The 27,488-nt window shown below is 43.7% G+C and overlaps 2 protein-coding genes across 4 annotated transcripts in view; one reads left to right on the top strand and one right to left on the bottom strand.

The window, feature by feature from the left end:
- LOC131205159 (synaptotagmin-like protein 2) overlaps positions 1-19,670 on the bottom strand; it is a 54,363-nt gene extending 34,693 nt beyond the window's left edge. For all 3 annotated transcript variants that reach the window (XM_058197123.1, XM_058197121.1, XM_058197122.1), the window contains exon 1: positions 19,465-19,670. The gene's annotated coding sequence lies outside the window, so the exon portion shown is untranslated. The remainder of the gene's footprint in view (positions 1-19,464) is intronic.
- Positions 19,671-22,399: 2,729 nt separating this feature from the next.
- SMARCA1 (SWI/SNF related, matrix associated, actin dependent regulator of chromatin, subfamily a, member 1) overlaps positions 22,400-27,488 on the top strand; it is a 54,603-nt gene continuing 49,514 nt past the window's right edge. The window contains exon 1 of the mRNA XM_058197130.1: positions 22,400-22,571. Coding sequence (XP_058053113.1) covers positions 22,449-22,571 — 123 coding nt within the window. The 5' untranslated portion in view covers positions 22,400-22,448. The remainder of the gene's footprint in view (positions 22,572-27,488) is intronic.

The following is a 27,488-nucleotide window of genomic DNA, read 5'->3' as shown; positions in this document are numbered from 1 at the left end:
GAGCAACTTCCCGATCTGCCAGCCCCACTGAGCAGAAGGCCGCTTAAAGGATTTTATGTTAGGAAGTTAGGCGAAGTAAATCCGTAAAACTACCTTCTGCGAACTGAACAGCCTTGGAATAAACCTGTAACAGATTCAGCTCTCTGTAACTGGAACACTACACTTCATATTATGTTTTTCCTGTCTTGCAACCCTGTTAACACTGATTTCCAACAATGGATTATAAATATAACAGTTACTGAGGAAGCCCAAGTCTTAAGAACTTAATGCTTTCACATTCCATTGAATTCTACAGCATTCCTGACTCTAATAAAGTATGGAATTTCCAGACTGCCTCTCCCTCCCTCTCTCTCTCTCTCTCTCCCTCCCTCCCTCCTTCCCTCCCTCTCCCTCTCCACACCCACTGTTCTGATCTAGGCTTCCCAAGAGCATGAAGCAGACTCCTTGTCCTGACAAAAACCTTTTTTTATTAAGTTACTGTGAATTCTTCTCATTCACATCCAGCAAAGTCTTTCAAGGGAGAATTTACAGTCATAAACAGGCTGATATCTTCGAAACTTGGCAAGAAGTCTCTGAGAGTCATGAACCAATTAAGCGAATTAATTGTGTCCTGCAAACTCCATCTCCTTTCGCTCCTTTTTGTTCCCTGTGGGAGGGACCATTCACTGTCCACCTGTGGCTTTACTCCTGAGTCGACCCTTGTTCCTTAGCTGTTCCCTTCTCCTGGCAGCTATGCGCACGCACACACTGGGAATAGGCTCCAGCTGTTCTTCTGCCCCACTGATGTCCAATTCTGAAGGCAGCTGACAATGTCAGACGGCCCTAGCCCCATCTCTGCCTCCGATGCAGAGCACTCATCAGAGCCTTTCCTAGACTCCAGGACTGGCCCATGTTCCTCCCCAATCTCCTCACTGTCTGCCACCAGCCTCACTGGCTGCTGGCTGGCCACAACATACACAAAGGGAGATATAAAAATACAGGCAAGGATATATACGGTGGTCTAGGTATCTATACTTACAAACATCAGAATAATGCAAGCTATGGTGTTCTATGGAAGCAAAATTTAGACTTTGAAGGTACAGAATGGGAAGAATATTGGCAGCTTTGTCCCAAAGGTACTTTTTCAAAAGGCAACTGGACTTCCTTTGCTTTTCCTGGAAGATGTTTCGCTTCTCATCCAAGAAACTTCTTCAATTTGGGACAATCATGACCTGGATGACAGATAATCTCCATAGACATATTCACAGCTTTGAACTTTGGGGTTGGAGAAGATTCCTGAGAAGATCGCGAACAGCCAAGAAAAGAAACCAGTGGGTCATCAAACCGAGATCAAATCCAGAGATCTCACTCAAGAGTTCTCACTCAAGACACCAATGGCCAGGCTGAAATTATCCTACTTGGACACAGTAGATGTCGAGCCCAGCTCCGGCTCGACACATGACGCTACAGAGATACAGATCATGGGAGCAGCCCCTAATCAAAGATTCCAAGGGATGATATATCAAGGACTTCTTTGAGGGCTGCAGGGATCTGCCTTTGGCAAGCATGGGAAAGGAATCAGCACACTGCTGGCCAGGATAGAAGGAGATGAGGGCTGGGCGTTAGGAAGAGCTGCTTGAGTTCCGGGATTTAGCAGATGACGTGGCAGCTGAGGCTGTCAGACGAGGAGGGAGAGAGCAACCAGGCGTCCAATCAACGGAGCAGTTCAGCCACGGGGCGGGGCATTAGCAGTGCGGGATGTTTAAAAAGGGGCTGAGAGGCAGAAGCTCTCAGTGCTGACTTTATAGAGAGAGACCTCGACTTTTACTGAGACATGGTTTGTAGCAGACCCAATAAATGAAGTCACTATCGGAAAGAAACCCAAGTTGACTTGTTTCTTCTCATGGCGTCTGACACAACTGTGGCTGAACGAGCCGAGAGTAGACCTCTGGAGAAGGACCTAATGCAGAATATGGTGGAAGGAAAGATACGAGGATGACCAGCAACAAGTTGGACAGATTCACTTACAATGGTGATGGCGGCAGCATTGGATGAACTGAAGCTGCAGTTTAGGAAAAGATCATCATGGAGAGAATATACCTACGGGGTCGCTAGGAGTTGACAATGTCTTGATAATGCAAAATCCATCCATCCATCCATCCATCCATCCATCCATCCATCCATCCATCCATCCACCCATCCGATATAGTTGTCAAACACAATTTGGTCTAGTGGTTAAAATCACCAGGCTAGAAACTGGGAAACCATGAGATTTGTGTCTGGGTGATGTTGGACCAGTTCCAGGAAGATGGTAAACCATTTCTGGAAATCTTGCTAAAACCTGCATGGACTGTTCCCAATAGTCATCAGGATTTGAAGCCCTTCCCCTGCCCCCATCAATAATCTGGATCTAATATCTGGGTACAGGGGACTCATCAAAAGTTTAGCCTTGTAAGAATACGCTTCTTAATATGATAGCTAGATATCTAGACAGACAGACAGATAGATTCATCAATTCATCCATCATATCTATCTATCTATCTATCTATCTATCTATCTATCTATCTATCTATCTATCTATCTATCTATCTATCTATCTATCTATCTATCATCTCCCTTGTTGCCTGGCTTAGCCATGAAGCAAAAGAACAAAGCAACAGCTTTAAAACTATTTGTATATCCTGCACCTCATGCATGTGTTTCCCCTTTCTGCAATTTGTGGGCTGATGTTTAAACCATGGTTGTAACAGGTTGTATTATATACAGAGGTGGGATTCACTTACCTTCCCTACTGATTCGTAAATGTAAGCACGTGTGCACCACCTCTGCGCATCCGTAGTAGTCACGCATTATGTCCGGGCGGGTCGGCAGAGCCTCCTGCAGTCAACCGCTACCAGTTCGCCCGATCTGGACAGAACTGGTCGAATCCCACCACTGATTATATACCAGTTTGGTATAATAGTTAATGCATCAGACTAGAAACCGGTAGACTGTGAGTTCCAGCTCCTCCTTGGGCAAAAGCCAGTTGGTTGACCCTGAGCCAGTTCCTATCTCTCCATCCTAGGAAGTGGGCAATGCCAAACCACTGCTGAAAAGCCTTGCCAAGCAAACTGCAGGGACAGTCTCCGAGAATCAGACACGAGCAAAAGGAAGAAAAATAAATTCTTAGTAGGAAAATGTTCCCATTAATATTTTTTCCCCTTTTGCCAGATTGGATGCAGGCTGCCCTGGGAACCTGCCATGATTTGTCAAGAAGAAGAAAGCCAGAAATGTTTGGGCTTCCATGTTTTTGGAAATATTAAGTCCAGCTGTTGAAGTCGAAATGGTTTTCATCCTTTTTCAGCACCCATCAGTGCCAAGCCCTGCCTGCCTTTGTTGAACTTGACATGAAGCCGGCCGCCAAGCACACCAGCTTTGTTCCTAAAGTTAATAAATAACCACTGGGCAAAGAGAAGACGTTTTATATTTTGCATGCCACATTTGTATACATTTCGATCTTTCCTGTTAAGATATTCTTTATTTCCACCCTCAAGTCTTTGGGAGAATAGACAGTCTGATTTAACTGCAAATAGATGCAGTACTAAGGGGGGAAAACACATACATTTCTCTGCCAGGATTGAAGAATCTTTGGACTGAGACAATACCTGTAGTCCTTGACTTACAACAGTTCATTTAGTGACTGTTAGAAGTTACAACAGAACTTAAAAAAGCAACTTATGACCGTTTTTCACACTTAATGACCATTCCAGCATCCCCATGGCCATGTGATTCCGATGCTTGACAACTGACTCATATTCATGACAGTTGCATATCCTGGGTCTGCAACCTTCTGACAAGCAAAGCCAATGGGGAAGCCAGATTCACTTAACAACCGTGTTACTAACTTAACGAGGGCAGTGATTCACTTAACAGCCGTGACAAGAAAAGGTTGTAAAATGAGGCAAAACTCACTTAACCACCGTCTTGCTTAGCAGTGAAAATCTGGGGCTGAACTGTGTTCGTACGTCAAGGACTACCTGCAGAAGCCCCCTTGGAGAGCTGAAATAAGTTCAGACTTTGGAACGTCCCAAAATCTTTCAAATTTTCAAGGGCTTCTCTAGAGATCGGGGTGACAAAAAACAGAACCACATTGGTCACCACCATGCGAATCGTACTATTAATCTTCTCATCGTTCCCATCACCAATCTCTTTCCACTTATGACTGTATGACTGTAACTTTGTTGCTGGTAATCTTTATGATTTATATTGATATATTGACCATCAATTGTGTTGTAAATGTTGTACCTTGATGAACGTATCTTTTCTTTTATGTACACCGAGAGCATATGCACCAAGACAAATTCCTTGTGTGTCCAATCACACTTGGCCAATAAAATTCTATTCTATTCTATTCTATTCTATTCTATTCTATTCTATTCTATTCTATTCTATCATCTGAAAAGCAGGAAAAGTTCTTAATATGTTAATACAGGAAGATTTTTCTTTTCTTGAAGGGCTTCTCCAATTGGCCAGGCCCTGATCTGCCCCTGCCTGCCAGATGCCTCGCAAGGAGCTCTCTGCGGCTATCCTGTTTTTGCAAGAACGTCAGGAGGAGCAAAACGGGTGCTAGGATCTAACAAAAATCTAAAATAAAATAAAATATCCTTAGCAAAATAAATCAAGGTCTCCTCTTTGTTCTTTTTTCACCCTCTCCGTTGATCGTACAAATCAACTGCATGAGAAACTCCCAGCTGGCTGCATGTTTTATATCAGCCTTTGGAAGAAGAAGAAGAAGAAAAAAAGGGGGATATTTAAAAGCTAGTATTCTCTTGAAAGGAACCATGAAGAGTTCAAAGAAAATATTTCCTTGCCAGGCAAGCATGAAAGAAAACATATTTTCTAATACAGGCTCCTAGAAGACAAATGGAAAGAAATGAAATTTTGATGGCAATACCTTTTTAAAACATTGGTTGCCAGAATCTATTTCTTTCCTTCCTTACTTGCCTTATCCTCAGTGGTGGGATTCAGCCAGTTCGCACCAATTCGTGAGAACCGGTTGTTAACTTTCTAAACAGTTCGAAGAACCGGTTGTTGGAAGAAATCTTATTTTGTTTTTTCCCACTTTACAGGGCTAATCCTGTAAGGAAGGCAACATTCTGGTGGTGTTTCTAGCCTCATCTTTATTGCCCTGCATACAGAAACTGCCTCTCTGGTTAACCCTTATTACATTGTAACAGCTACGGTGAAGCGCCCATCGACGTGAGTTATGTTGAGTTGCCACGCCCACATGGTCACATGACCACCGAGCCACGCCTACCCAGCTGGTCATTAGGGCAGAGAACTGGTTGTTAAATTATTTGAATCCCACCACTGCCTATCCTGCCCCACCTGTTCAAAATGACCCTGAGCAGCTCATGTGCCCCACTCCCATTATGAATGTCAAAAAAGTGTACAGGTAGTCCTCTACTTAGGACCATAATGGAGCCAAAAAATTCTGTTGCTAAACAAGACAGTTCTTAAGTGAATTTTGCCCCATTTTATGACCTTTCTTGCCACAGTTGTTAAGTGAATCACTGCCATTGTTAAGTTAGTAACACTTAACAATGGCAGTGATTCACTAATAAAGGAATCAGGCTTCCCCATTGACTTTGCATATCAGAAGGTCGCAAAAGGGGATCAGATGACCCTGGGTCACTGCAACCGTCATAAATATGAGTCAGTTGCGCATCTGAAAATGGGGTATAATTCACTTAACAACTGTCTTGCTTAGCAACAGAAATTTTGGGTGCAGTTGTGGTCGTAAACGGAGGACTACCTCTGATTTGTTAGTGTACATTGAAAAGCAAATTATGCTGAATTCTAACCTCCCAGACCACAGACCAATTAGCACATAAAAATAGAGAAGTATTTTACAAAATATTTCTATTATATTCTTTCTACTATATTCTACTATATTCCCCAGCATACTGGCTGGGGAATTCTGAATAACAGAATAACAGAGTTGGAAGGGAGCTTGGAGACCTTCTAATCCAGTGGTCCTCAACCTTTATAGTGCTGCGACCCCTTTAATACAATTCCCCACGATGTGGCGACCCCAACCGTAAAATTATTTTCGTTTTGAATTTATCGCGCCTGAAGCCGTATTGGCTAGCGATCTGAACTGCTTGCGATTGCCTTGAGGATGGAGGCATTAAAGCGGAGACTCCTCCCCTATTAAGTTTATCGCGCCTGAAGCCAGATTAGGCTAGCGATTGGGAGTGATTGCAGCTGGCTAGAGAGGGAGACATCAGAGCAAAGATTTCTCTCTTTTTTAATTCATCGTGCCTGAAGCCGAATTCGGCTAGTGATTTGAAGAGCCTGCAGCTGGCTTGTGGAGTCAACCATTGGAGCGCGATTCTTCGACTCGCAAGTATACTTCCCATATTTCCGATGGTCTTAGGCGACCCCTGGCAAATCGTCATTCGACCCCCAGTGGGGTCGCGACCCACAGGTTGAGAACCGCTGATCTAATCCAACCCTCTGCTCAAGCAAGAGACCCTATACCATTCTAAACAAAAGCTTGTCCAATCGCTTCTTAAAAACCGCCAGTAATGGAGCACCCATAATTTCTGGAGACAAGCCATTCCATTGATTAATTGTCCTAACCGTCAGGATATTTCTCCTTAGTTCTAGGTTGCTTCTCTCCTTGGTTAATTTTCATCCAGTGCTTCTTCTCTTGCTTTCAGGTGTTTTGGAGAATAGTTTGACCCAGGGTGAAATCCAACAGTTTCTGGAGAACCGGTAGCGGAAATTTTGATCACTACTCTGGCCCCAGAGTAGGGTGGGAATGGAGATTTTGCAATACCCTTCACCCAGGAGTGGGGAGGGAATGGAGATTTTGCAGTATCCTTCCCCTGCCACACCCACCAAGCCACACCCAGAGAACTGGTAGTAAAAAAAATTGGATTTCACCACTGGGTTGACCCCCCCACCCCCGCCTCTTCTTTGTGGCAGTCTCTCAGATATTAGAACATTTCTGGGAGTTGAAGTCCTCAGGTCTTAAAGTTGCCAAGGCTGGACACCACTGCTCTACATAAAATAATATAGATTTTAAAAAGATCTGATAAGCAATAATTGTGATGTAATCCCTATAGCCCCCATAGATGTCTTATCCGTGCAACATTTTCTTTCCGAGCTGCAATTGCAGATTTTAAAAAAAACTCCAAAACATACACCACCCGAACGAGACCAGGTGAGGACACCTCTGGAAGGCGGGACTGCTGAGCTGGCATAAATTAACAAAGAACCCTGTGTGGTTATTGCAACAAACAGTTTTCCCATCCCACCTGCAATTTTCCAACCACTTCCTGCCCCCCCTGCAAGGCCAAGACTTGGCCAATATCCAGAAACAACCTCATTCTTCTGAATGCTTTGATTGTCTAACTTCACAAGTCTCCAACTGAAAAGCTTGCAAAGAAACCTCCCTTCTATGTGACCTGTGAGTCATTATGATTTATTAGACAATAATCATAGATTATTATCATTATGATCATTATTCAGCATTCCAGGTTTTCAGAGACATCGCCAATCAGCTTGCAACAGGAATCCTGTGGTCCAGTTTGACTCTGTGCTGGGTTTGGACCAGTGGTGAAATTCAATTTGTTTTACTACCGGTTCTGTGGGCGTGGCTTGGTGGGTGTGGTGTGGCTTGGTGGGTGTGGCAGGGAAAGGATACTGCTAAATCCCCATTCCCTCCCAACTCTGGGACCAGCCAGAGGTGGTATTTGCTGGTTCTCCGAACTGCTCAAAATTTCTGCTACCGGTTCTCCAGAACCTGTCAGAACCTGCTGGATTTCACCCCTGGTTTGGACGTGGTGGTTAACCATGGTTGCAGGTTCTGACCACTTCTGGAGAACCAGTAACGGAATTTTTGAGTAGTTCGGAGAACCAGTAAATCCCACCTCTGACTGGCCCCATCCCCATCTATTCTCTGCCTCCCGAGTCCCAGCTGATTGGGAGGAAATGGGGATTTTGCAGTAACCTTCCCCTGCCATGCCCACCATGCCATGCCATGCCATGCCACACCCACCAAGCCACACCCACAGAACTGGTAGTAAAAAAATTTGAAACCCACCACTGAGTAAACTACCATTGTTTTGGAGTCATACAAGCAGCTGAGCCAAAGAAATAGAAGGCAAGTGGAGAATTCACTGATATGTCAACTCAGTTATTGGTGCAATGACACCCACAGAGGAGGTTAAAACAGAAAAGGCAATGGACCTGTGTCAGAGAACAGTCCTGAAGTAATAGCACAGAAAATTGGTGAAGAAAGTGAAAAATAAGCACATCCTTGAATTGAGTGTGATTTTAGATGCCCTTGTAGAGTTTTTTTCCTAGCAATACAGATGTGCTTTCCTCCTCCTCCTCCTCCAATATTTATTTTACAACCATAGGGTCTCTTTGTTGTCTCCCATCAAAGCATCAACCAAATCTGACTTTGTTTAGCTCTGCTTGGGCGCAGGTAACATTAGCTGGGCGCTGCCACTCAAGATACAAGGAATGGCAACACTATTCCTTCTCCAAGCACCACAGATCTAATTTGTTTAGGAAGAGGAACTGCTTATTTAACTTTCTGTAAGAAATGTTGGATTCTATGACAAGGCTGCAACTCAGAACGGCAGTTTAAATATTTGGATACTGTTTGAGTTCTATAGGTGGAGTCTGTTTGACTAGTTCAGACCGCAGGATGTAGCCTCATGTAATTTCTCTTCTATTTGATCACAAACAAAGCAGTTTGGATCAATGGAAGACTACATAGATCTACAGCCTGGCAGCCTGGCAGATACGTGACAAAGATATAAAATTGCTTGCTCTCAGGTGAGCATTTAAAGCCCGAGCAATTCAGCAGTTCAATTCTCACAGGCTCAAGGTTGACTCAGCCTTCCATCCTTCCAAGGTCGGTAAAATGAGGACCCAGATTTTTGGGGGCAAAATGCTGACTCAGTAAACTGCTTAGAGAGGGCTGGAAAACACTGTAAAGCTGTATATAAGTCTAAGTGCTATTGCTATCATGCTGCCAAATTTCTGAAGCAAGTCACTCGTTTTTGGCAGTATAAAGTTTCATCAAGGAAGAAAAGTTTAATTATGCAGAACTAAGTTCACAGGTCATAAAGTTGCCACAGCTGCCCACTCCTGATCTAAATTACCTTTTTGAGCTGGACCTGGAGAATCTGAAGGTTTATTTTTATTTATTTATTTATTTTATTTGCATTTATATCCCGCCCTTCTCCAAAGACTCAGGGCGGCTTACACTATGTCAGGCAATAGTCTTCATCCATTTTGTATACTATATACAAAGTCAACTTTGAAATATAGTTATTTCAAATAATAATAATAATAATAATAGGTTGAAATATAGTATTTTTCCCCTCAGCCGCAACCTCTCCACCAAACAGGCTGAAAGAAGACCAACTTTTGCCTTAGTGAAAAAATAAATTTCTGCCTCTTATCTCCAGGGTCTAATTGATCCTGCCTCCAAAATCCCTCAAGTAGATTTCCACTTTAGTTGCTCCACTTCCAATGAAGCTTATCCAGCACCTTTGAGTGGGGGATCAGTCTGTTTAATTGATTTTAGTTAATTCCCTGAACTCAGCCTGCTCTACTTGGCATCACTTCCAAATCCTTCTTAGCCTTCTTAGTCCGAGAGCCCAATGCTTACGCTGAAGATAATGTGGCAGTTTGAGGGCAAAAAGCCTACTATTGTGATCAGAAATTTACTCTAGATCAGGGGTGTCCAAACTTGGTCCCTTTAAGACTTTTGGACTTCAACTCCCAGAGTCCCTCAGCCAGCAAAGCTGGCTGAGGAACTCTGGGAGTTGAAGTCCAAAAGTCTTAAAGGGACCAAGTTTGGACACCCCTGCTCTAGATCATTAGCCTTTAATTCTGTTGGGCTGTAATCCTGGGGGCTGCTTTAAGAGGCAATCAAAGCCAGAGCTAAGAGCCTTACAAGGACTACATTGTGCTTGCTGGGTCTATAACCGAAGTGGTGGCAGGGGGGGGGGCAATGCTCAATGCACCTGGAGAAATACTTCCAGGCAAGAAAGAACTTCATGACCTCATGAACCTCACGCTATAATGCAAAGAAACTACTTATTTTATTCATTTTTATTGAATTATCCAATTTCTACACCTTCCAGCTCACCAAGGTGACTCTGGGTGGTTTGGAAACATTAAGGTTTACTTCAACCCGTAGTTCAACTTATTCCAAAAAAACCAAAAAGTGTTCAGCAAAACAGCCCTGGACACAATTTCAGAGTTTACTCAAGGTAAGGATGAGCAGTGGGGGGAGGACGACAATTTGTGGTCTTCAGTTTCAGAAGTCCTACTGCTTCAGGTCGCTGGAAAAAATTCAGTTTTCTCACCAGCTTGTGGTGCAAGAGGAAGAAAAGAAGAAGAATCCAGAACAAGGAAATCAACAAATGATGATATGATATGGTATGATATTATATCATATATAGGGTCCTTGAGTGGCTCAGACTGCTAAGGCAGTCTGTTATTAACAGCAGCTGCTTGCAATTACTGCAGGTTCTAGTCCCACCAGGCCCAAGGTTGACTCAGCCTTCCATCCTTTATAAGGTAGGTAAAATGAGGACCCAGATTGTTGGGGGCAATAAGTTGACTTTGTATATAATATACAAATGGATGAAGACTATTGCTTGACACAGTGTAAGCCGCCCTGAGCCTTCGGAGAAGGGCGGGATATAAATGCAAATAAAAAAAAATTATATGATATATGATATTTAACAGATTTAACAGATTAACAGAGTTGTAAGTGACCTTTTATGTCATCTAGTCCAACCCCCTGCCCAGGTAGGAGACCCTACACCATTTCTGACAGATGGCAGTCCAGTCTCTTCTTGAAAGCCTCCAGTGATGAAGCTCCTACAACTTCTGAAGGCAACTTCTGTTCCATTGGTTGATTGTTCTCACTGTTAGAAATTTCTCCTTATTTCCAGGTTGAATCTCTCCTTGATCAGTTTCCCTCCATTATTCCTTGTCTGGCCTTCAGGTGCCTTGGAAAATAGCTTGACCCCCCTACTTTCTGTGGCAGCCCCTCAAAAATACTGCTATCCTGTCTCCCCTAGTCCTTCTCTTCACTAGACTAGCCATGATGAGTACTTGCAACTGTTCATGGTATGTTTTAGCTTCCAGTCCCCTAATCACCCTCATTTTTAGAGTCTCAACATCTTTTTTATAGTGATATATGATATGATGTATGATATATGATATATGATATGTACTTGAGGAGTTTCCACAGAGAAGAAGGGGTCAATGTATTCTCCAAAGCACCAGAGAGCAGAAGAAGAAATAATGCAGGGTTCCCCAACCTCTTTGGCAATAGGGACAGATTTTGTGGAAGACAATTTTTCCATGGACTGGGGAGGGGGAAATAGGTTTGGTTTTACTCACTCACCCACCCACCGCTCACCTCCAGCTGTGTGACTTGGTTCCTAACAGGCCATGGACTGGTACTGGATCATAGCTGAGAGTTGGCGACCCCTGAAGTAATGGATGGAAACTTAACTAAGAAAGATCTGGATATGTAAGGATATATTTCCTATCAGTGGGAACAATTACATCAGTAGAACGGCTTGCCTCCAGAGGTTGTGGGTGCTACATCACTTGAGGTTTTCATGAAGAGACTTTTGTCCAGGATGGTATAGGTAGGGGTGGGCTGCTGGGGGTTCGCAGGGGTTTGGGAGAACCTCTAGCTAAGATCCTGTGCAGTTCAGAGAACTCCGAAATCCTACGCTGCCCCTCCCCGGAGTCCTGCACTTACCTGCATCCCCATTTTGGATGCAGGTAAGTGCAGGGTGTGCACAGAGGCTTGGGGAGGGCGAGAAACGGGCCTACTGGAAGTTTGGGAAGGCCAGAAATGGGCCCCAGAGGGCCTCCAGAGCCTGGGAATGCCATTTTTGCCCTCCTGGAGGCTCAAGGAAAGCCTTCGGAGCACAGGGAGGGAAAAAACGCCCCCCCCCGCCATGGTGCAGGAGGCCGACTAGGCCACGCCCACCATGACCATGCCTACCCAGCAACTGGGCAGAGAACCCCTTGCTAAAGTTTTTGAAGCCCACCCCTGGGTATAGGGTCTCCTGTTTAAGCAGGGGTTGGACTAGAAGACCTCTAAGGTCCCTTCCGATCCTAGCATTCTGTGTTCTAAATACAAAAGGCTAGAAAGAGAACTCTGAAGCCCAACAATTTTTCCTCTGATTTCCTCATGCCTCCCCAAATGACATGTACAGAGGATGTACATGGAGAGCGAAGTTGCTCAGTTCTGCATTATAGCAATAACTCTTAGACTTATATACCGCTTCACAGTGCTTTCCAGCCCTCTCTAAGCCGTTTACAGAGTCAGCCTCTTGCCCCCAACAAACTGGGTCCTCATTTTACCCACCTCGGAAGGATGGAAGGCTGAGTCAACCTTGAGCCTGTGAGAATTGAACTGCTGGCAGTCGGCAGAATTAACCTGCGATACTGCATTCTAACCACTGTACCACAACATGACACTTCTTGTAGGACCTGAACTGGATTGAAGGAAGACAGAGGAATGAGGGACCACTCCAAACTGTGCTGGAAGAAATGAGAAAGGATTCTTAAATGCCTACTCCTGCTGTAAAAAACACGAAAGATCTCAGCTGAGGGGCCATGAGGCAGCCTGACTCAGAGGCAAAGTAAGTTTCTGAGCTGTGGGGGTCCTTGGTGCTCTCTGAGCTTGGTCGGTTTTTTTTGCAGAACTTTCATTACTCTACTAGCTAATGCAATCAGGGCTAGTAGAAAGAGCGTAACCTTTCTACAACTTTGTTACTTGGGTGAAGTTGACCCTTTGGCCAGCATCACCAAGCCAAAACGTTTAGCAGTGCAGTGCAGCAAAGCCGGGGGGGGGGGACAATGCCAAACCATGAGTAAACAAGTAGTTACTCAAAACCATGGTCTATACCAGGGGTCTCCAACCTTGGTCACGTTAAGACTTGTGGACTTCAACTCCCAGAATTCCTCAGCCAACTCTGGGAGTTGAAGTCTACAAGTCTTAAAAATTGCCAAGGTTGGAGACCCCTGGTCTACACAGCAATGTTTCTCCAACTTGGTAACTTTAAGCTGGCTGGGGAATTCTGGGAGTTGAAGTCCCAGGTGTCTTAAAGTTGCCAAGTTGCAGAAACATTGACCTACAGGGTTGGCTTTCTAGAAAGTTGAAGAGGTGATTAAAAGTACATATTGAAAACTTTCTTGGGATTGGCAGCAGGATAGAGAACAAAGGACTTCCCTCCCCTGCTTTGATAAGCTTCCAACTTTCCATATGTTCGGATTCCTTTGCAAGCTCAGATGCATTTCTAGTGATTGTTTTTATAATATACAATGTTGACTTGCTGTTCATGGCTAAAGTAAAACTTCAAAGCTTGCATTTCAGCCAGCCAAGAATCCCCCGTGACAGCTCAGTATATTTTATACGTCTACAAATAGCAGAAACCCAGGTATTATTGGGTCCAGGAAGCTCCCTTCCAAGCAGCAAAATTATGGGCTGGATTCAGCCACGCCCCACCAATTTAATTACAAGATTTAGTTTAAAAAAAGGAATGCTTTCTGTTTCTATCCATGTATTTTCTTGGGAAATCAGACATCTATGGCTTTGTTAGAATTCATAGACAAATAGCATTGAGTTCCTCATGGAAAAGAAAAGAGAATTATAATGCAAATATTGGGAAAGCATTTCTTAGTTTCGTCTGCCTTCAATTAATTCAAATTATACAGGTAGTCCTCGACTTACAACTGTGCATTTAGTGACCATTGAAGTTACAAAAGATGAAAAGGGGAACAAGGAGAACAGATGGAAATATATTGCAAATTAGGCGAGCAGACAAAAATAGAGAGGGTAGAAAGAGACAAGGAGAAAAAAAAAAGGGGGGGGGGGAGAAAAAAAATATAAACCCAAAGGATTACACTGGGATTAACAGTGGGGAAATAAGAACAAGGAAAAGGGAAAGAGGAGAGTGGACAGAAATAAGGGCAAATAAAGAGAGTAAAGGATTCTAAGAGAAAGAAGAAAAAAAGGAGAAAGAGAGAAAAGAAGAAAATAAAAAAATAGTTGACAATACATTAAATGGTTCTAATATTAATAATGAAATTTGGAACTTAGCTAAAATATCTGAAAGTATAGAATATTTTTAATGGTAATTATAGGACTCATTTAAAATATTTGAAGATATTGTGTTATGAAGATTAACTAAGTTTTTTGATTATGGTGTACTATGAATTTTAAATACATATACAGTTGAATATTAAATGAAATGTTTTGAATTGCAAATATGAATGACTTTAATGTTTGGTAAGTGGTATATGTAAAATTGTATAAATATTAATTTTTGTGATTGGAAAAATGGAATTTAAGGAAAATATTTGAATTTATATTCTGAGGTGAAAAAGGGATAAACGACTGATTTGAAACTAAAGGGTTTAATTAAGGGGAAGTAATGAGAAAAGAGGGAAAAAGGAGCTAATTAATGATTAGAGTTTAGGGCGAAGGGTAAGATTAGATATACAACATAAAGAAAAGAAAAGAAAAATTAGAGAAAAAAATATTAATGCAAAAAGTGAAACATATAAAATGTGTTGGCAGATAACTAAAAGTTGTATACATTTGGAAACTGGCCAATACTCTGTTCAGAAAAAATGCATTGTATGTTTGTTTGTGTGTGTTTGTTAAAAAAAAGAAGAAGTTACAACTGCACTGAAAAAAGTGACTTTTGACCATTTTTCGCACTTAGGATCATTGCATGGTTGTGTGATTTACAGTCGAATGCTTGGCAACTGGTTCATACTTATGACCGTGGCTGTGTCCCAAGGTCGTGTGATCCCCTTTTGTGACCTTCTGACAAGCAGAGTCAATGGGGAAGCCAGATTAACAAATGCAATGATTTCACTTAACAAACGTGGTAAGAAAAATCATGAAATGTCACTTAACAAGTTTCTCACTTAGCAACATAAAATTTGGGGCTCAGTTGTGATCATAAGTCCAGGACTACCTGTATGCTTTCTTTTAGTTCAGGAGGTTAAGGTGACATTATAATACTTCTTTTTTTAGTTTTACTCTACAAGAGTAGGTTGGCTGAGAATGAGTATCTGGCTCAAGGACATGAGCTTCTATAAACCTGGATCTTCTTGGTCATAATCCCCTACCTTAACCACCTGGCACTTGAGTTCTTTGTTGATTCCTGGCTTAATTTCCAGACACTCTAGGACAGGGGTCTCCATCCTTGTCAACTTTAAGCCTGGTGGACTTCAACTCCCAGCAAAGCTGGCTGGGATATTCTGGGAGTTTTTTTTATTTTTTTATTTTTTTATTTACATTTATATCCCGCCCTTCTCCGAAGACTCAGGGTGGCTTACAATGTATAAGGCAATTCTATTTGTATATTTACAAAGTCAACTTATTGCCCCCCCAACAATCTGGGTCCTCATTTTACCTACCTTATAAAGGATGGAAGGCTGAGTCAACCTCGGGCCGGGCTTGAACCTGCAGTAATTGCAGGCTGCTGTGTTCTAATAACAGGCTTCTAACAGCCTGAGCTATTACGGCCCTTTACAGTCCTCTAGGCTTAAAGTTGCCAAGGTTGGAGACCCCTGCTCTAGGACAGGGGTGTCAAACTCAGTTCCATTGAGGGCCGCATCAGGGTTGCGTTTAACCTCTGGGGGCTGGGGTGGACATGGCCATCTCGACATCACTTGTGTTGGGATGGTGGTGGCCCGAGCACTCCGCCAGTGGAAATGGGCTCCCGAGCTCCATTTTCAGCTGTGACAGCCTCCTGCAACCCTCTGCCAGCTAAAAGGGAGCTCCATTTTTTCTGGCAGAGGCACTGCGGGCCACTCCTTTACTGTTTCCAGGGACATCCCCGCGGGCCGGATCTAAGCACCTTGCGGATCTAAGCATCCCCCTGGGCCTTGAGTTTGACACTCCTGCTCTAGGACTTGTGGGCCAATCCATCTGGACGTCTGTAAAGCCAACGATCAGGAATACAATTGATTTTGCAAAGCCCGTTTATCATTTAAATAGCTAGTGAAAGCCCATTTGGTCTAGTGGTTAAGGAACCAGGCTAGAAAATGGGAGTCTGGGAGTTCAAGACCTGCCTTAGCTATGAAAGCCAACTGGGTGACTTTGCACCAAATCACCAGGAGACGATGAGTTCTAGTCCCGCCTCAGGCATGAAAGTCGGCTGGGTGACTTTGAGCCAGTCATTCTTTCTGGGTCCAACTCACCTCATAGGGTTGTTGTTGTGTGGAATACAGGAGGAGGAAAGTGTGTTGGATATGTTGCCATCTTGAGTTATTAGTAAAAATAATAAAGGTGTGACATAAATAAATAAATGGAGTAAAGCAGGAAACTCATCAAGGAAGAGGACAAAGGTGGATTTCTCTGGTTATAGCTAAGTATGACGACCAAACCTAATTTGTTGAGGCTTATTCGACAAGTTATATAACTTGTTTCAAGCACTACACCCAAAGTCAGGCCCCATAGACCAGGGGTCTCCAACATTGGTCCCTTTAAGACTTGTGGACTTCAACTCCCAGCAAAGCTGGCTGAGGAACTCTGGGAGTTGAAGTCCACAAGTCTTAAAGGGACCAAGGTTGGAGACCCCTGCCATAGACACCTTGTCCTACAAATTACACTCAATGTTTGAAGGAGTTGCTCTTTTCTTCTAAATACTTCCTTACTTAGTTTGACGCATGATCATTGAACATGCCTAAGTAACATTTTCTCTGAAAATAATAGGGCTCATTAAAACGTATTGCGACTGACTATGGGATCTGTCTACTGGTATTTCCTATGGGGACACGTACGTGTATATAATTTACCAAACAAGACCACAGCTCAGTAAAGACTGTAGGCTTCAACAGTTGTCACACATAAACATGATATCATGGTTTCAAACCATACGTGAAACCAACAGTCTTCAGCAAGATCCTGTTCTGTCCTCCTTCGCCTCCGTCTGAGTGATGGCTTAATTAGCTGGCACTATCAGCTCTGGCAGCAAAATAGCGAGCGTCTGCCAAATGTCTCTGTTATCTCCCTCGATGCCGATGAGTCACCCAGGAACAAACTTCAGCTCTTAGTTAATCAGTTGATTTGCCTGCTACGAAGAGGCACAGCAGCTCTTGCTGCCTTTATATCCTGTGGGGTGTGGCTCCATGACTCAGCACTTCCTAGGCCTGCCCCACCCCTGCTTCTGTTGTTCCCTTCTCTCCTGCCTACGAAACCTAGGGTCCAACCAAGCCTGATTGCCATCAGCTGGGTCTGAAGGCATGGCCTGGGGGGGGGGAAGAGTCAGGGGACGGAAGCCTCGTTATCTCTTCCACCTGGCCTGCCTCTAGCTCCTGGAGCTGAGCCAATGAAGTCCTGACGGCCCTTCCCCCTCACTGTCCAAGTCACTTTCTGGCAGGAGGCCTTGCTCGGGGGGCGCAGACACAACAGATCCCAGCATCAGCCCCAGAAGGGTTAGTGGTCAAAGCACTAACCCCTGACTGTTGGCAGCTTTAAGATGTATGGACCTCAGTTCCCAGAATTCTGGGAGTTGAAGTCCATACATTTTAAAACTGCCAAGGTTGAGACACCATGGGTTAATTTAACAGTGACAGAGGTGGAAGGGACTTTCAAGGTCATCTTGTCCAACCCCTGCTCACGCAGGAGACCTATACTAGGGATTTGGACCTCCGAACTGCCGACCTTTCTGATTGACAAGCTCAACCGCTGAGCCGCCTAGTCAGGTGAATTTGTGGGTGAGGGCTACAGAGGCCCAGGATCAATGTACCATCCTGTAGCCACGAACATTCAGCAGACAACTTTGGGTCTGTAATTCTCTCTCACCAGAACGATCTCATGGCCTTGACTTCTTATAATAAAAAATGAAGAGAGATCTTTGTAGAAGCTGCCCTGGGCTCTTGCAGAAAAGTCAGGAAATAACAAACAAATATGCCTTCATTCTTTACCTGTTAATCCCAAACCGTTTTATTTTTTTCCAAAAGAAACTGATGGGGCAACGTCTCTCGGTATATTCCAGGATCTATTTTATTCAAGATTGCCTTTGATGAAAGTGAGAAATGCCACGTCAGGGGTTGTGTTGCTATTTTTTTTTTTTTGGTGGTGGTGGGGGAAGAAAGCTCAGTCAAACCACCCATTAATCCTGGATGTCCTTCTACATTCCCTGGGTGACTGTCGTGCATAACTGGGTAAAAATGTGTTCAAAATCCCTGGGAAGACATCAAAGGAGCTCGGGTCACAGTCCCAAACAAGTCACCACAAATGATTATGTTTCTCTGATGGGTTAATTACAGGGAATTGTGACTTAGGGTCAGAAAGTTCCCATATGATGTTAAACCACAGTATAATTTGCTTGGTGGTTTTGGCTTTGCAGGGTGTACGACTTCCAAGCAATAATGGCTCATTCAACAAACCATACTTAAAATAACAACAACAAAAAAACAAAACAAACAAAGGGAAACTCACTTTAAGGAAAAGTGCACTTCTTTTCTACTAATCAGATGAAGACGTGTGTGTGTATGAAATATTGAAAAATGAATGTGCAAACATTTTTATTTAGACACTCAGAAAGAAAAAGAAAGAAAGAAAGAAAAAAGAAAGAGAAAGAAAGAAAGAAAGAAAATCATACACCGAAATATGTCCACAGTCAACACTTCTAAATGTTCCTCTCAAGTCAAGATGGGAGATCATAAAACGCTTGCTTAAATATAGTGAAAGAAAAAGCTTTTGGACCGTTTGGTGTCAGATGGAAAAGATTATCCTTCCAAGCTTTGCAAAACTTTTTTTTTTTTTTTTTGCGATCACACAATCAAATCGTATTGATTTCCCTATTCTTCTCCTGCCTGTCCCCAAGTAATTGGGATAGAATTGAAAAGAATAGCTCCCGAGATTTGAATAGGGGGTGGTGCAGAATTAAATATATAAATGCCTTCGGCGAGCCGCGGCTTTCTATCGCGCACGGCTTGAATCAACAGGTTGGATTCGCAAAAAAACACACTGAACTTCAACTGGGTAGCCCAACTCGTATCTTTGTTAGGGCTCGTCGTAACCCGGGCAAAGCCAGAACAGCCGGGCTCCCTCCGGAGTTCCGAAATGTAGGCAGGTGCTCCACCCGGGTTGCCCCCGAATCAGAAGTCGGAATTCCCGGCCCCGGGCACCGTTCGCACAACCTTTTGTCCCGCAAGTCACGGACTCGGGAAAGCTTGCCGTGCCCCGCATCCTCGGCCAAGTCAGGACCCGGGCTGAGTTGGCTAAAGTGGCCGGGCGGTCGTGCGAACGCAGCCCCAGGGGCAGTCAAGGCAAGGCAGGCTCCGGAGCCAGCGGAAAGGGCTAGAGAGGCTGGCAGATCCGACGCAGCTGAGCCTAAAGTCGCGGCTCGAGTTCCACCAGGCTCCACGTGCCCCGTCCAGCTCCTTCTGCAAAACCCCCCCGGGGCTTACCTGGGGGTGCTGTCCGGAGGGCCGGCGGGGGTTCCGCAGCAAGAGTCCCTCGTCCCCTTCCAGCCCTGGAAGAAGGAGGGCAGCCACCAGCTGCTGCCACCAGCGGTTCCCTGCGACGCGCCCTGCCTGCCTGCCTGCCTGCCAGCCAGCCAGCCTGCCCGCCCGGGCGTTCGCCCACAGCTGACCCGGCGCTCCCTGGCAGAGGTGCGAAAACCCGGCCTGGATCCCCCGAGCGAGGCGCTGCTTCGCGACCGAGCGCCGCCCCGAGGAGAGGAAAAACCCGGCCTGGATGAACAGAAAGGGCACGGCCGCTCGGGGGCACCAGCAACCCCCCCCCCCTCCACTCATCGGAGCTGGTAGGAACCGCAGTGCCAGTAATCTCCAAGTCTTTAGCTCTTCATTGGAGCCAACAGTCAAACAGGAGTTCAGTGGCATGGAATGGACTGGACTGAACTGGACTGGACTGGAATAGAATGGAATTCTTTATTGGCCAAGTGTGATTGGACACACAAGGAATTTGTCTCTGGTGCATAAGCTCTCAGTGTACATACAAGCAACAAATGATAAAATGTTTCTTGCTCCTAATATAACTCTTGAAGACTTGAAATAACTATTGTTGATGGGACTGTTTCTGATATTCGATAATTCCCATTAAATCAATATTTCATAAACAAGCTTTTGGCTGAGTGCTACCACCAAGCAGTGCCTATTCCAAACCAGGAATGTCCAACAGCTCTGGACTCCAACTCCCATCTTCCTCAGCCAGGTAGACCCAAGAGTTTCAGAGACAGGCCCCTATGGAATAAGGATGCACCCACCATCGAATGCTAGACTGTAGCCAAACTTGCCAGGGAGGTTAGGGTAAGAAAAAGTGCTGGCCAAATATTTAAGCGAATTTAGTTGAGGGAGGACTTGAAACTCATGTCAGCGGACATAAACATTTATGGCATGTGATTTTACATCCCTTAAAAAAAAAGCAACACATTTATTCTGCAACTCTCTAATTTTGAATAATTTGCCCTGCCTTTTTCCAAGATTCCAGAGGGTTTTAATACCAAACTAATGTAGCATTGCATGGATTTTGGAGGATCACTACATCTGAAGTATAAAATCTTTTTTTTTTTTTTTTTCCTAAACAGATATATATAAAAACATCTTCAATCAAAACACAAAGAGTGTGTCGGTTGGTTGGTTACAAAGCTTTTGTGCAATTTCACCATATTCATAAAATGTAATTTATCTTATTTTACATTTTACCAGTCTGATATGCATCCAAATATTTTAATCGATTGATCTTTTGTTTAACTCTAAATGTTTCTTCCCTTGCCTCATATAAAATGTACTAGATTTTACATTAATTATATTTGTATCATTCATTTCCTTTTCTTAATTCTGAAGTATAAAATCTGATGTTGCAAAACAGGTTCCTACAGCTAGCAAAATGCTTTTATGCAAGAAGTTCTTTTCAGGATGTGCCTGAATACACCTTCCTCCTCCTATTTTCCCCATAACAACAACCCAGTAAAGTGGTTGGGCTGAGAGAGAGTGATTGGCCCAAAGTTATGGAGCTAGCTTTCAAGCCTAAGGCAGGACTAGAACTCACTGCCTCCTAGTTTCCAGCCTGGCATGTTAATTACTAGAAAGTACCACTCACTGAAATACACATTAAAGGGTTTGGGGATGTTCTAGAGAGGTTTGTAAAAACCGAAGAAAAGGGGAAATCCAGAACAAATCCTCAAGTTATTCAGGATCCAGAAAAACCTGAGGAATTATTAGGAAGGGGAGGAGTTGGGGAACTGGATGAAGAATGGAATGGTGTATCCTTAAGAGGGAGGGAAGAATGCCCTTCCCAGCCCACAGAATTTTGTTATAAATCCCATTCGTCTAGACGGAATTCTTTTTGGTATGTCAACTATGCACCACTGTATCCAGCCTTGCCTGTGTGATTTGGAGAACAAATGCATTTCAGAAGGGGTGTGTGAAAAACTTGCTTTGAATAAGACATTTGCTTAGGAAATAAATGCAAATCAACCACACAGCATCGTCTATAATTAGCAAGGAGTCCCGATTCCAAAGTCAGCATCTTTAGTCGGGCTCATTTATTACAAGCATTCTGGAGGTGCTCCGCTTTTTAGCACAAACCGACGTTTGCCAAATAAACTGAAAGCTGAAAAGTGAAAGTGTGTTTGAATTAAGTTATGCTTTCTTTTAACAAGCTGAGCAGGTCTGGGTAGATTGATTCACACTTCATTTAATCCATGGTTTACAAGCCATTAGAGATTGTTTTAGATCTTAATGTGGTTTCTTTCATTTTAGCTTAAGGCAGGGTTTTCTCAAAGGTGGCAACTTTAAGACACGGAGACTACAATTCCCAGAATTCCCCAGAGAGCTTAAAGCAGGGTCTCCAACCTTGGTCCCTTTAAGACTTGTGGACTTCAACTCCCAGCAAAGCTGGCTGAGGAACTCTGGGAGTTGAAGTCCACAAGTTTTAAAGGGACCAAAGTTGGAGACTCCTGGCTTAAAGGCAAAAGATAACTGGTGCATCTTGTTCACTCTCACTCTTTTTCTCTACTTTTGGAATAAAAATAGAGCAACTTGCTTCCCTGGCTCTCCGAGTGGTCTCCTGTCCAACCTTGCTCAGGTTTAGCAGCTCCCGGGCCAGCCCGAGACTTATCTGAAGCAAGGAAGGACGCTTCTGCTGGGAAATCTTCTCAGGTCGAACTCATTTTCACGAGTAAACCGCTTTAACGTGAGAACCAGCTACCTTTTACCGGGCAGCAAACCAACGCTGTCCATATCTGAACTCTTCTTCGCGCTTCTCGCGGGGAGCCCCGCCCAGGAGGCGTGGCCAGGAAGCCTGCCCCCGCCCCCCCTCGGCTCCCGAAACGCGCCTGCGCGCGGAGATCTCGCGGCCTCTCGCGATGCTTGGGGCGAGCGGGAGACCAGTTCGCTTCAGCGTCACGCCTCCCGCTAACCGGCCCAAAATGGATGCCGGCTCCGCTGCAGAGCCCGCTTCCACGCCGGCCTCGGCCAGCCCGGGCCTGTCGGGCGGCGAAGAAGAGCCCTCGACCTCGGCCGCCTTCTCGCAGGAGCCCGTCGAGGACGAGGTGGGTCCGTGGTGGGGGCGAGGGAAGCGGCGGGGGAGGTCGTCGCCTCGTCGCCCCTGGCAACCGGGTACCTCCCCGTCGGCGTTGGATTCAGTCTTCGCCGTAGGCCCCTTCCGTTCCCTTCCCTTCGCTGGGCCTCTCGGGTCGGCTAACCGGCGAGTGCCGGGCTTTTAGGGAGAGAAGCACGGTGGCAAGTTCGGGCATAGATGGGAGACCACGAGGAGATCCCGCCTGTGGAGAGGAAAAGACCCTCTGGAAATATTCGATCGTGGATTGATTGTTTGATTAGGTGCCCTCAGGTCATTTTTCGACACCTGGCGATTATATAGATCAGGGGTCTCCAACCTTGGTCCCTTTAAGACTTGTGGACTTCAACTCCCAGAGTTCCTCAGCCAGCTTTGCTGGCTGAGGGACTCTGGGAGTTGAAGTCCACAAGTCTTAAAGGGACCAAGGCTGGAGACCCCTGATATAGATACAATATTTCTACCTTTAACTGGTCCTTTGCCTCATCCCCATCAGCACTGCAACTGAATCTGCCCACCTGGCTACTTCCATAGTCCTTACAGGTGGTCCTCGACTTACAACAGTTCATTTAGTTCATTGACCGTTCAAAGTTACAACAGCACTGAAAAAAGTGACATATGGCCGTTTTTCACACTTACGACTTGCAGCATCCGCATGGTCACGTGCCGGGCACTTCCTGGCAATTGACTCACGTTTATGACGGTTGTAGTGTCCCGGTAACACGTGATCCCCCTTTTGCGACCTTCTGACAAGCAAAGTCAACGGAGAAGCCAGGTTCACTTAAGAACCAGGTTACCACCTTTAACAACTGCAGTGATTCGCTTAAGAACTGTGGTAAGAAAGGTCGTAAAATGGGGCAAAACTCGCTTAAATGTCTCACTTAGCAATAGAAATATTGGGCTCAATTATGGTCATAAGTTGAGGACTACCTGTATTTTCTCCATAACGATCTAGTCCTAGGACTTGTACTTACGGGGCTTCGAATGAATTGAATCCATCCCTCTTGATGCTGGCCCTCCACTTCCCTTTCCTTCTCTCCCACTATTAGAGCCTTTGCATAATAGGCCCGAAATCTATGGGGAAGGCAGGAGCAACCTCCTCCCCTTGCATTGCTATTAAAAAACAAAACAAAAACACCCCCAGTCTCTGCATTGAGGCACCCCCAAAAATCATATTTAGGTTTGACCACAGGGAGGCTTTCTTTCCCTGACACCTGGCTGAACTAGGTGGATCTCTTGAAGCTTTCTAGGTTGATCTGATACAGGATAGTCCTCGAGATACAACCACAGTTGAGCCCAGAATTTATGTTGCTAAGTGAGAAATGTGTTAAGTGAATTTTGCCCCATTTTACGTCTTTTCTTGCCGTATTTGTTAAGTGAATCACTGCGTCTGTAGTAACATGGTTGTTAAGTGAATCTGGATTCCCATTGACTTTGCTTGTCAGAAGGTTGCACAAGGGGATCACATGACCCCGGGACACTGCAGCTATCATAAATATGACCCAATTGTCCCGCATCCGAATGTAAATCATGTGACCATGGGGATGCTGCAAAGGTTTTAAGTGTGAAAAACGGCGTCACTTTTTTTCAGTGTTATTGTAACTTTGAATGTTCACTAAATGAAATGTTGTAAGTCGAGGACTACCTGTACTTGGTGTATTGCTATATGCGTAATTGATACTTGGATGGAATGGGAGAAAGGTTAAAGGTTGACGACCATTACCAGGTCATGAACAAGGTCTTGTCTATGTGGCTCTCAGAAGAGAGGCTCAAATCTTTGCTTTTAAGTCTTCCCCTCCTGTCAGTCCCTGCTTTTGGTTCACCCTTGTCCTCTGATTGTCATGGACCAGCCTTTCCATTATTTCCACTCAGTGATTAGTCTGATGAGGTTGGAATGTGTTGGACTCCAATCCCCATCATCCTTGCTAGCATGGCTTTGGGATGTGTATCTGGCTCTGAGAGGCATTATAGTGTAGAGCAGAATTTTCCAAATCACTTTCTGCTCATGCTTTCCTTGTTTTTTTTCCTATTGCTTCCCTATCCTGGTCCCAGAATCCTTTGGGGTTGGGCAGCCAATAAATTTAAATAAGTAAATAATCAGATAGAAACATGGGGTGATAATTTTTTAGCATCAACAAAATAGTATTTGCAGTATAAATAGACTTCGCTTTTCTGTAGTTTCCTTGGCATCTGCCATGGCCCCCCAGTATACGTTTTTAATTTCTTCCCCCCTTGAAATGTCCTGTCATATGGCCTCTGCTTGAGAACCATCAGCATAGACCAAATGGGTAGGGTAAGAGCGAGGCAAAAGTCAGTTTTGGTTCTTGGTTTCCAAGGCAACATATTCAATTTTTGAAGCATCACTCCTCTGAAAAATAATTGTCTTTTTTGAAAATGAAAGAAAGGAAGGCAGTATGTCTCATAATAGTATTCCGAGAACTGGAGCTTTCTCTGTACCACCAGTTGCTGGGAGAATAGTAAGTGGGAATAGTTGCTGAGGCAGCATCCTGGCTTCATTTTTTTGGCCACTGTTGAAAATGGGATGCTTCAGGCACATTCTGCAAGGTTCTCCTTGGTTTTATGATGAAGGGTGGTTATTTATGAGCCGTTTGAGGACATAAAGTGTTCCCTGTCATTTAAATGTTTCATTTGAAGAAGGAAAAAAAAACAACCCAGAATTTTGCAGTAGCATCTGAAATTCAGTTCGTTCAGTGAGTTGCAGGTCCAGTGAAAGATCAGATCTGAATTTCTTTGCTCTTAGTGTAAAATGCTTATCTCTCCATTAGGGCTGATTTCCTAGGCTCACACCAACAAATTCAGCTCTAGGGTATAGTCTGTACTTCATTTGCTACTACTGTAGGTGCCAAATGTTGAACAAAGTTTCTGTGTGATCCAGCATGACTTTCCTGATGGGAAAGAGAGGAGGAGATAGAGAGAGCTAGTCAGTTTCACTCATTAGCTTTTGACACAAGCTTGGAAACCAGTTGCCAAGCTACATAGGTTTTAAATGAGTTTTGCAATAAATACCTTCCTGTCTGTTTGTAATTGAAATCCAGCCTGTGTTTTTTTTTTTGGTTCAGTGTACCAAGTGGGCTAATTCAGTAGAATCTATTTCAGTTAAGCATGGGTTCAGATATTGTTTGAACAAATCCAGTAGGTATTCTGGCACCAAACCTATTCCATTTGTAGGAATTTCCAGCCTTTGTTTTTTATTATACTGAACTGAATAGGCTGACCAAAAGTATGTCGTATCTATTTTTCCCTGTATCCCCTTGGCCTTAATCTACGCATATTGGGTATACCTTAATTAATTTGCTCACGTATTTGCTAGTGTTATAAACAAACCAGTCAGTTTGTACATAAATATTCTAGGGAAGTGGCCATGTTTGTCTCTTGTAACAAAACCAGTGAACCAAGGTTCTGAAATTTTACAGTACATCGAATGCCTGTTTATTCAGAAATAAGCCACTCTGTGTTAAGTGGCCTTGGGTGAAATAAGAGTATACAAATATACTACAATATATTGTAGCATATTTGTATACTGTAAGCATGAATATTCTCGGGTGATAGATTATTTCTCTGACTTGTTTAAAAATGAGGTTTACAATCCTTGAAATGTCAAAACAGCTCAAACGCATTATGAACTGTAAATCGATTAACAAATCCTTTATATTTTACTAATAAGCTAAGTGAATACTGGCCATTTAAGATGGCTTTGTTTAATACACAGTAAAGGCCATCACTCTGCTAAACAAATAATTCCCTCAACACTGTCAGACTATTTACTGAATCTGCACTACTATTAATCTTCTCATCGTTCCCATCACCCATCTCTTTCCACTTATGACTGTATGACTATAACTTGTTGCTGGCAATCCTTGTGACTTATATATTGACCATCAATTGTGTTGTAAATGTTGTACCTTGATGAACGTATCTTTTCTTTTATGTACACTGAGAGCATATGCACCAAGACAAATTCCTTGTGTGTCCAATCACACTTGGCCAATAAAATTCTATTCTATTCTATTCAATGTTCAAATTGGTAATACAGTATTTTTATGGTAGACACACCAAAGAAAGTAGATTTATTTGGGAGTGTGCTATGTTGAACACAGTAGAATTTCTTCTTAGTATACATATATAGGTTTAGTCGATCAAAATCTCTAATAGATATCTGTCTCTCCAGAATGCATATCAATATACTGTTTAGTATAATTCTTTCCTATGTATTTTGGTTATTTGCTTTACCTGATAGTAAAAAAAATCCTGTTCTATTTCCGTTAATGTTCATCTTTGAAACTCTGCATATGATAATACTTCATGCAGCTGATAAAATGAATTTTACAGAAAAGCATGCAGTGTTTATTGTTTTTCAAGAGTCTTTATGGTTTATGGCAAGGAAGACTCAAGATAGATACTGAAGTGGAACCTGCCTGAACCTCAGTCTTCCTAGGGGCTTTTGAAAAACTGTGGTGAAGGAGGTATATGTACAGTTTTAAATTATAATTACTTTAATAAGAATGTAAGAAAAGCCATGCTGTATCAGACAAATTCTGTTCCTTATTCTGTTCCTACAATGGTCAAACAGCTGCCTCTATGAAGCTCAAGCTCCCAAATAGAAGTATGATATTCATTGTTAATTGGTTCCGGGAAACAATGAGTACCAAACAAATTTTTCCCACAAAGAATAATGTACTGAGTCACAAGGCAGCCAACACTGACAACTTTGAGGTTGTTCATTGGGTACCAAACAAACCATGAGTGCCAAGACAAAATGTTTGCGTCAAAATGCACCGAGTACCACATTTGATGAGTTTCATAGCAGTTGAGTATCAAGGTACCACTGAATGCAACTCCCTCTCGCCCATATTCCTAAGCATTTTGTACAATA

The sequence above is a fragment of the Ahaetulla prasina genome, chromosome 11, assembly GCF_028640845.1.
Source record: "Ahaetulla prasina isolate Xishuangbanna chromosome 11, ASM2864084v1, whole genome shotgun sequence".
Classification (NCBI taxonomy): Eukaryota; Metazoa; Chordata; class Lepidosauria; order Squamata; family Colubridae; genus Ahaetulla; species Ahaetulla prasina.
This window is presented reverse-complemented; position numbering and strand designations above follow the sequence as displayed.